The 10,777-nt window shown below is 39.2% G+C and overlaps 1 protein-coding gene across 1 annotated transcript; it reads right to left on the bottom strand.

Annotated features, from left to right (window-relative positions):
- Positions 1-2,484: 2,484 nt before the first annotated feature.
- On the bottom strand, positions 2,485-4,902 carry myca (MYC proto-oncogene, bHLH transcription factor a). The gene is made up of 3 exons (XM_028434455.1): positions 4,684-4,902; positions 3,742-4,439; positions 2,485-3,472 (listed from the first exon to the last, which is right to left on the bottom strand). The coding sequence occupies exons 2-3, from the start codon at positions 4,397-4,399 to the stop codon at positions 2,796-2,798; spliced, it is 1,335 nt and encodes a 444-aa protein (XP_028290256.1). The 5' UTR covers positions 4,400-4,439; positions 4,684-4,902; the 3' UTR covers positions 2,485-2,795.
- Between the last annotated feature and the right edge of the window lie 5,875 nt (positions 4,903-10,777).

The following is a 10,777-nucleotide window of genomic DNA, read 5'->3' on the forward strand; positions in this document are numbered from 1 at the left end:
ACTTTAGGTCAATTAAACCTATTAGCCCTAAAAATCACCACAAAGGAAAAGCTTTGGTGGGAACAGGTTAGACTACAGGCTCACGCTGTAATATACCACTGAGTTTTACATTTAGTAAACTACACTTTTAATTAACTCAACTCAACTTTATTTATTTATGTAGCACAAATTACAACAAAGTCATCTCAGTGTGCTTAACAAAATATATGGTCCATTGTAAGAAAGAACCCAACAAAAGTCAAATATGGCTGAGTCATTATGAAACGACAAGTTTAGCAATTATAATTGGAAGCCAAAACAAGGAAATGACTGACTAGACATTATGATTTTTTTTTTGTTTATGCCATTGATTCAAGTCTCATTTAAGGAAACATTTGCAATGGTAATAATCCGATTATCTTTTATTGGCGTTTTAAGGAAACAAGACATTTTGGACTGAAGGTCATTGGATTTTTCGTTTTATCTAATTTAAGGTTTTACTTTATTTTATTCAGCATCTGAAAAATGAGTGTTTTTGGAGACATCTCGCTTTGATTGAAGCTTCTTAGATGTTACATCTTTACTGGATTTACCAGATTCATTATGACCTGGATGACTCAGGTCCTTCATAGACATACTCCACTTTTGTTCTTCCAGCCCACACAACTTGTCAATTGACCTTGAATCCACCGAACCCCACCCAAAGACGTTGATCCGTTAAGTACAAACTTCCTTTAGCTGCCAAAATTCCTCGGAACGCCTCTTTGAATAGGGATTTGGACTCCCTTTAGCAGGGAGGATGCACATCAACCTTAAACTTGGGTCAGCCTGTCTCGACCTCGCCGACCCACAATGCATTGCCTATCTAGAAAGACAACACAATAAACCCAGTCTAATCCCATCTGATGCGGTTCTCAGCATGTGTCAGAGTGGCTGCACCATCACCAGGTTCTTTTAGATTCATACAAAAAAAAAAAACATGATCAAATTCTACTTTCTCGAGAAAAGATGGTACAATAGATGATTCTGTGCTATAAAAAAATGCATCTATAGAAAAAAGGTTGGTTTTATTTCTTTGGGATTATACAAGTGCATCAGTACACAGGGGGAGCATGCATGAAGCCATGCTTGAGGCAGATTTTGTGGTCCACAATGCAAGACAGAGGCTTTAAAAGTGCAGCATGTGGACGTCAAATCCACCACAGTTGCATTAAAAAGCATTAAATGTGTATGATTGGATCCTTAGATTACAATAGAACACGTGTTTACACACTAACCAGGGTCCAAACTCTGCAGCACCAGCAGGAGTTGAACAAACAATGGAACCAGACAACAGCACCAGCACCGAGAACAATAGTTACCCTCACAGCTTAATAATCCTCTCCTAACTCTTTACTCTTCACACTTCTATAGTATGAAACATTTAAATGAAGTTACCCATTGAAAAGCAGGAGAATTAAAGGTGTTTAGTTACAGGATCATGAGATGCGTGCGTGCGCGCTCCTGGATTAAAATGAAAACAGTTCTTATTTATGACCGCAGCATTACAAAGAGCTCCTACCTGTCCGATCTGCCTCCACATTCCCGTTTCTGTCGGATTATTCCGTTTCGGCGGTGATCAGAAGTCTCTCTCTCACACACACACACACACACACACATCTCCACTCCACTTCCATGTGCTCTCCACCAGGACCACGCGCTCAGGGGAGCGCTCGGAAAACCACGCGTGACGTCACGGTTGGACCGGCCAGGCAAACACACAGAATGGAAAGACGCTGCTAGAGATGCGTTTCTCAGTGTAATGGAAATAGATTTCCATTACACTAAACTGAATGTATGTATAAGGATTACAACCAGATTGAATGTGTTTGCTGATGGTTGTAAATCAATATCTCTACTAGTTTTTTTAGGGCGTCATCAAATCTTGCCACGTGATTTATTAAATATATATATTTAGTGCCTACTCGAGAAATATGCAGGTTTATGTCAAATTAACCACGCTTCAACTAGAATCACATGGCTTGCAATCACAGTAGAAAGGGGTTTCCATAGCAACCGGTTTGTTATTCATGCATGCAAACGTAATAGCACTGAATATATATATATATATACTTGTATTTAAACTATTCTGGGGTGTTTTTATTATGAATAAAACTGCTCAGACTCAACTTTTATCATAATCTTCACAAAAGTATCTTATAATCAGATCCAAACACTCATGATTTCGAATATATGTGACCTAATGTTTGCTTTTATAACCCATTTAGATTGAATTACAAGTAAAAAATTATTTATCACTACTTCTCAAAACACATGTTCTAGTCTATGGGTATAGATAGATGAAACCAATAAATCCCTATACCTCACCCACCTTTATATACAGGCATGTTTTTTCTGAAATCAGTAATGACATGTTATTGCAAGAACAAGGACACAAACTCAAGAAATTTTTTTATATTTCAAAAACAAGTCTATGAACATAATGAAAAACCCCAAACACCAGGTCTGAACATCCATTGACATCCAAAAATACATTTTCATAAGAATTATATACAAAACATAAAAACGTATTTTCATTTGGGCATCCATCAGATCACCACATTTTCAACATTTTATTAATAAAAAATAAACTCTTAAATATTTTCAGCCACCCTTTAAACTTCAGATGAGGCAGTTTGAACATTGAAATCAAACACGATTCCAAAACAACTTGGGCCATCTTGCATTTGCATGCAACAGCAACTGTACACCCAAAAGTTATCAACTTGTGTAAAAAAAACAAAAAAAAAAAAAAAAAAAAACAGTCTTAACAGTCTTTATTTCAAACTCCTAGAACGAGAAGCCTGCAACTGTGCCAGTCTGTGCTTTAAAAGTTCACTCCTTCTCGTCAGCTGCTCTTTGACTGAGAGGAGTCTCTGTTCGTCTGACTGCATGCTGTAGATGCACTCTGTGGCCTTTTTCAGGATCACCACTTTGGCTGCTTTCTCGTTGTTGGCCACCTCGGGGATCTCATCTCGCAGGGCAAAGAAGCTCAACTTGAGCTCGTTCCTCCTCTGTCGCTCCAACACGTTGTGAGTCCTTCTCTTGTCATAGTCCTCAGTGTCTGACGTTCGGGGGCTGGATCGTGGGCTCGTGCACTTGCGGTTGCTGCTGATCTGTTTGAGGACTCTGCTTTGACCACCGCCGCCTCCCGCCCCTCCTCCTCCACCACCACCACCGCCACCATTACTACCGCTGGTTTCAAGCTTTACCCTCTTGACTGCCGGCTGCTCCTGCCTCATAGATGGATGGGCTGCGTAGTTGTGCTGGTGGGTGGAGACATGGCACCTCTTCAGCACGAGCGGGCTCTGGTGCCTGGTCTCCAATGGGCTGGGGTCGCAACGCTTCACTGCATGCCTCTTTTCCACAGTGACTACATCAATCTCCTCCTCCTCTTCTTCTTCTTCTTCTTCTTCCTCCTCCTCATCATCATCATCTTCATCATCATCATCATCTGCAGAGAGAAGTCAGAGTTATTTCCATTTTTTGTCATGTTACAACATTCTAGAAACCATGTTACAAATGTGGCTGATGCTAAGTCACACCCTTCATTCATTCACATCAGTTACATGATTAAAAAAAAATAATGGTAGATGTGATGCCAGATGATTCTACAACCTTGGACTTTAAATGTCAGTTGTCATCCTGATATAAATATAAATATTTTTAAGACATGGATCCTATCCCTGAGGGGCGTGTCTGTCAGACCCATTCATTCCTTACCAGAGTCACTACAGCCGCTGCTGCCACTGTTGGGTGGTGTGTCTAGTCCCAAATCCTTACTGCAGGGCGTCCCCACACTCTGCTTCTGGATCTCCGCTATGGGGTAGGGGAACACCACCGAGGGGTCAATGCACTCAGACGCAGAGGTGTTGAGGTCCTGCAGGTAGCTGCTGTTAAGCCTCCACGCTGCGGCTCCGGTGGGCTCCACAACGCCTTCGGTACCGGACACCGCCTCCTTCTTGGTGGCGTGCAGGGACGCGAGCCGCTCGGACACAACCTTCTCCAGCTTGGCTGCAGCCGAGAAGCCGCTCCACATACAATCCTGGATGATGATGGACTTGAGGAGGGTCTGGGAGTAGTCGGCGTCGCAGATGATGCTCTGGTTGAAAGCGTCGTCCCCCAGGAACTCAGTGACCATCTCCAGCTGATCGGCCGTGGAGGGGAAGAGGCTACACAGGGACGGCCGCCGGCTAGGGGACAGGGGAGGGGTCGGCAGCAGCTCGAATTTCTTCCAGATGTCTTCACTCGGTGCCGGAGGCTGGAGCTGCTGAGGGTAGAAATCCTCCTCCTCGTTATCGTAGTAGAAATACGGTTGGAGGGAGTCATAGTCGTAGTCATAGTCATAGTTTTTACTCGCTAAACTTGAATTCAGCGGCATGGTGGCCCCGGTGTGTCCCCTGTTCCCCACCGTGTTTAAGCTGGACGAGAGGAGCACAAACAGTAGGTTTAGTTACAGGCTCCTGTGCAGCATTTAAGCAGCTGTTCCGTGCATGCAACGTTTTCTGCAAAACACGGACCGTGCGTGTGTGTGTGTGCACGCCGTACATGCATGCACTCGTGCATGCTGCAGAAACACATATGCGAGCTTTGCATGGGTGTTAAAATGTAATTAAAGCACAGTTAATCACCGCAGAGCTGTAGCAATCCACACTATCGTCTTACCTTTTAGATTTCAGACTCAAATGAAAAAGAAAAACGGAGAAATCGACCGGCGGTGCTTAAAAAAGTGAGCAGGAGGGTTATTCCAATGCGGGAGTAGCATTAAATCCTTCCACGGAGGTGTAGCAGAGGGGCTTCAGTCAGCGCTGTGAAGCGTGTGCATGTGAGCAGAGGACACAGAACTCTCTAGATCAGCAGTGGCATGAGATTCACAGCTGAGCGCGCAGCCGGCGGCTTTATATAGAACCGCAGCACAACCCCCACCACTCCTCTATGCCTCCGCTTGTTTTGCCGCGAAACTGTCACTGGCGATTTAAACCTAGCACGACTCACGCTGACTCTCCACTTTTACCAGCTAAAATAGTAACTCAATGTATGTAAGTTGAATTAATACAAATAAAATGCTACAAAGTACTCGTCGGCAATTGTTACGTGGTTTTTGTGTCGGCTCTAGTTCGTTTCATACAAGTGGGCGGGGTCATAGTAGACTAGTGTCTTCATTGACGGCATGCAAAAAATACTAATGCGAGTCATAGTAACATATTATATTGGCTGCAAATATTTACCACTATACACCCAAACAAACTTATTACACTACATTATTTTTAATCCACAAAATGTAACTTGAATATATTAAGTTAGTGAATAAAGTTAAATAATAATAATAATAATAATAATAATAATAATAATAATAATAATAATAGACAATTTCTTTTCGAATTACATGCATGCATGCATGCATGCAAAAAAAAAAAAAAGTGTTCAACCAGGATTGAACAGTTTGCACCAATTTACCTCAATAAATCTGCATGCAAACTGTCTGGAAGATGTGATTCCTGCAGGGACATGTACTCAATAGCTGCAGTTTGTGCATGAAATGTTTATAAATCACTATATTAACGATGCCCTGAATTTCATCTTTGAGACAGAGCAGATTGGCACTAATTATTCCCAGCAAGGAAGCAATTAACAGAGTCAGATGGGCGCTGCAGATGTATGTGGAACACAGGGGCTGATAGAACGGACTTAGAGCGCCCTCTGCTGCTCATAGCAGCACTTGGACATTAGCCAGCTGGGTGTAGGGTCACAGCAGGGGGATGAGCAGAAAACCCTACAGCTGGCATTTGGGATACACTCAAATAGTTCATCACTGACACAGAGCCAAGGTCTGCAAAGGAATCAGATAAAAAAAAAAAAAAAAAAAAAAAAGCTCCATACCAGCAAAGCTCCAGATTTATGAAGGTTTCTGGGTTATCTTTAAAAAATAACTCCTGGAAGTGCATGGAAACACAAATTTCCTCCATTAGAAACTGTAACAGACAAAGATAGTTTGAAAGAATTACAGAATTCAAGAGCAGTGTGTCTTATTATACATTTGATGATAATATCATGCATTTTATTCACAGTTTTAGTTGTTAGTTTGTACTATATTAGGATGATTTTGAATGCTACTTAAAATATGATAATTAATCAAGTGTGGTGTGTCATCCGAAAAGGTTGAAATTGCAAACAAGTTAAGAACATTCTATTCATCTAATGTTGGGCGGCCCCTAAAGTAAACACACAAAATGACAGAATAACACACAAAATGACAACGGAAATGTACAAAATGACTCCAAAAATACATAAAATGAGAGAAGTATGCACAAAATAACAACAAATTGCAACACAAATGACCCTGAAAACACAAAATGACAATCAAAACATTAAATAAGAGAAAATTATACAAATAAAACAATACAAATATATAAAATGCGCAAAATATATACCAAATGACAACAGAAACACACAAAATGACTCCAAAAAGTAATTTTTTCTTTTCTGTATTAATTTTCTGATTGGTCTTTATTCTAAATGCTGACATGAATGTTGATAACATGGCTCTCAGATCAAAGAATCATATTTTTATGCCACCTGCTGAGATAAAAGTTGCCCATCATCACATTAATATTTTGACTGGAAGACAAAGTATCATCAGAAGCACGGCTTTGCACTCAGAAAAATAAAAGAAAGGCTGAGCCAACTCTTATAAATTCTAACAACACATTTTATTGAGTTGAACGTGCTTCGATTTTGAAGGGAAGAACACTTGGCTTTGTGTGGAAAAAAAAACAAGCATCGTTTAAAAAGTGTTAAATGTGTGTTTTTTATGAATATTTCCCATAGTTAATGATTCCTGTTGTTGATGCTAACCCTGTTATGAGTTTATATTAGTTTAATGCACCAGAACTACTGTAAAAGTTGAGTGTAACGGGGTCAATAAGTACAACAGTGCCATGAAGCTATTTCTGAAATGTGTATAGTGTTACCTATTTGTGTGTGTCACATTTGATCCAACATGCAGGTTTTATTTATCCAGTGTGACAATATAAGACATAATTTTGAAGATAAAGTCAAAATAAAAAGATTGACGAGAGAAGATGGGTTTTAGGAGTGGGGGAAATCCCTGCAGTGAAATGTCACCCTCCTTCCTGTCCTCCATCCTTTGTCTCACGCTCTCCTTTCCTCAGGGCGTGTTAACGAATAGTGATCATAACCTTCATTCTCACACCTCGTGTTCATCGTTTCCGGATGTTTCTTCTTATGTTACTGTGCATTATTTTGCCCGTGGACACGAATAGAGAACCCCTGGCATTGATTTCTGTAATAAGTGAAAGCTTAGCAGATTTGATTGTGTTTTTCTTACAGTTTAACTACACTGTGATTGACACACTCTGCGTACAATCAGGCACACAGGGTGATGGTATTAAGGGCAGTGATTTTAATCTAGTTTGGCTTTAGGAAAACCAATAATACAGATAAAACCCCATCAGTGCAATGTAATGTAGGTCAAAGGTCACCACATAATGGATTCATTTGGGATTGTTTGGTGTAACACAGCTGTTTTTAACCACACCATTAAAGCCAATTTTCTCCAACGCTCTTATTAGTTTTAACTATCCAGCCTATTCCTTGTACTGCTACTTCCTGATTACGGGTGCAAATGTCTTTATGATTGACAGAATGAATAAATATATTTATGAAGCCACTTACATTAGGTTTGAAACTTGGGTAATACCTCACTGAGTAATATTTGATAGATTTGTTCTTTACTCACCCATCAGCGCCCCCAGGAATAAGTATTTTATTAATATAATACTTTACAGCGGAGATGGGCAACTTTTATCACAACGGGGGCCACAAATATGTAATTGTCTGATCTGAGGTCACAAAATCATCATTCATGTCAGCATTTAGAATCATAAGAACATTATCACATAAAAGGGGTGTTGTTTGTAGCGTCGGACCAATCAGAAACACAGAGAAACCTTGCAGAGCAGCCTACGTTACATACTATGAAAGAATAGACAATTATTTTAAAATATGAAGAATTAAAATCCATAATCCAGGCTCAAATCAGTGCTGTTGTCTTTAGGATGTCATTGGGTAAATTACAGGATTACATGTTCATTATTATTCTTTCTTTCCTGAGGGCTGTTGTCAGATCTGCTCCAACCAGGATCTTCTATGGATTGACAGGTCATTTTCCAAGAGAACTGATTGGTCAGGAGGCAGGACTTTTGTACTCGCTAAACTGTAGGGGTGTCACGATCCTATATCGATATCGGTCCGATATTAGCCTGAAAATCAGATTCAAATTTCAGGATTTACCAATATATTTTTTTTTTCCCCCAATTAATTTTTTATTTACTTTATTCAATTGTAGAATGCTGTAGATAATATGATGAAGGTTAACATTCATGTAACCAATTGGTTAATAATAAATGGGTAAGTTTTTCAACCTACTGTTGCTGACTATTGTTCTCTGTTTGAGTAACATCACTTGATTCAGCCTTTTCTAATATTCCACACTACAAAATAAGTAATTATTATTACTTTTTTTTCAAGAAATAATAAAGAAAATAAATAAAATGTATGATTCATGCTGATAGCGGATCAATATCGGTATTGGCTGATACGCAAGGCTGCAATATCGATATATCGGAAATGAAAAAGTTGTATCAAGATATCCCTACTAAACTTATATCCAAAACTTAACCTACTCCTGACCAGGTTAGCCGTTCAGCCTAAGTTACCATGATGATCTACCCTTGTAGGAAGTTAACTAGCGTCGTAGTACAGCACACACAGAGTAATTCTCACAAGTTTGCGCAATAAGAGGAAATCCAGCTTCATAGTACAGGCTGTTTGTGTATTTTTCATGTTATTTTCTCTGTCATTTTCTGTATTTTTTGTGTCCTTTTGTGTTTGTACTTTGGGGGACGCACAAATTTTGACAGAGGGCAGAATGTGGCCCCCGGGCCACCAGTTGCCCATGTCTGCTTTATACTTTGATTCAGTTACCATCTTTGCTGGATTTACTTTTAGAACTAGACTTTGGAAATGACCTCATAAACATTTAGTCATCTTGACAACTTTCAAGTATATGTTGGTTTTGTCATTTTATTGAGTTAAAGCTCATCTTTCCTGCGACCCTGAAAACAGGAACAAGCAGGTATGAAAATGGATGGATGGATGAAGCTCATCTTTGTGTCATTGATGAACAGAGGTATGTAAATACAGTGTAGTGTGTCTGTAGCACAAGGTTGTAGTAAAGTTGATGGTGAGAGATGCTGTGTCAGCAGACACATATTGATGAATTGTGGGTGTGACCCCTGCTCACTGATCAGCACGCCGCACGGAAACGAGCGAGGGAATCAATGGCTGCTTCACTCACTCATTCAGAGTCAATGACAGCGTTGCAGATCAGATGTGTCACACTGCTCCACAGCTAATTGTGTCATTAATTATTTACACTGACAACCGACGGCTATCGACACACTCCTCCACAGTTGAGCTGCGGTGTGTGTTAGTGTAACACAATCACAGCTTTGTGTTTGCGTCTGCAGATTTGATTTGTTTTTAAAATCAGGGACACTCAATCACCACAGTGTCTGTTACTCTGAGCATCTACAAGACATATTTCATTATTCATTAAATAACTGAATTCCAATCAACAGCCATCACACTTGCAGAAAAAACACATTTTGTATTTAATGTTTACTTTAATGTCCTCACACAATAATTAAATTACATTAAAAATGACTGACCCTTTATATTTGTCAAAACACTATCATATATATATATACTGTATATATGGGTTCATTGCTCATTGAGTGAGTGAAGGGATTTAAACATCCCAGTCAAAAGCATGAAACTTTAATAGTTGTTTAATCTGCTGGCTATTTACATAATTGATCTAATTTCAGGGCAACACCCACCCACACAGGCTCAGGGTGAGCATTGGAACTCAGAAAGGTCAGGGGTCACACCTAGGAGTCTGACTTTTATAATGAGTTTATGTGCGCTACAAGAAACTGGTTTCTGATGCTAAAATGACTACACACACACACACACACACACACTGTAAGGAAACGAATCTTCTGAAAGAAGGTGATGGATTGTATTACTAATTGTAAAATATATAATCTAATGCAATATTTATCATTGTATAAAATGAATTCAATATAAAGATGATTTTAGGTGATTAAACCATCTCTACCATTAGCATTTTGCAGTCATTCTAATTTAGATCTTTCATTTTGCTGTACTGCAATGTGTTGTTTTTCTTTTATATTTGGTTTAAAAATCATCAAACTTTGTTTTTAGACATTTGAGGTGTCTAAAAATTTCAATTAACTTGGTCAAGACTCAATGTTGAACAAAATACCATAATGCCTCCCAGCTTTGTGATACTGCCCTTGTTAGAAATCAACCCTTACCTTTTTGTTGTCAAAATATGGGTAAAAAAGTGTGTTTACAACAGAGATTGTCCTCTCAGTCTATAGAGAAGGCTTAGTCTTAAAATAATTCATGATGATGACAACATTATGATCATATCACATATAGTCCACTTTAAAATACATGTATACTGTACTGAAAGTCTATAGGAGTGAATAGACATGGGAATATAATTATCTGCCTATGTGTATGGGGTCCTTAAATTTTAACGTTTTTTTTACTTGTGTTTATTTATTTATTTGACTTTGAACAGTCTACCTCAAAAATTGAAGGATTGATTCTGATGTTATTATTAAGAAATATCCAAAATGGGACA

Source organism: Gouania willdenowi, chromosome 20 (assembly GCF_900634775.1).
Source record: "Gouania willdenowi chromosome 20, fGouWil2.1, whole genome shotgun sequence".
Classification (NCBI taxonomy): domain Eukaryota; kingdom Metazoa; phylum Chordata; class Actinopteri; order Blenniiformes; family Gobiesocidae; genus Gouania; species Gouania willdenowi.

Bases quoted from the DNA above. Each gene is read 5' to 3' on its own strand.
- myca (XM_028434455.1), bottom strand. From the start codon at position 4,399: ATGCCGCTGAATTCAAGTTTAGCGAGTAAAAACTATGACTATGACTAC. The intron at 3,473-3,741 runs GTAAGGAATGAA...TTCTCTCTGCAG, and splicing joins CAGCGGCTGTAGTGACTCTG to ATGATGATGATGATGAAGAT.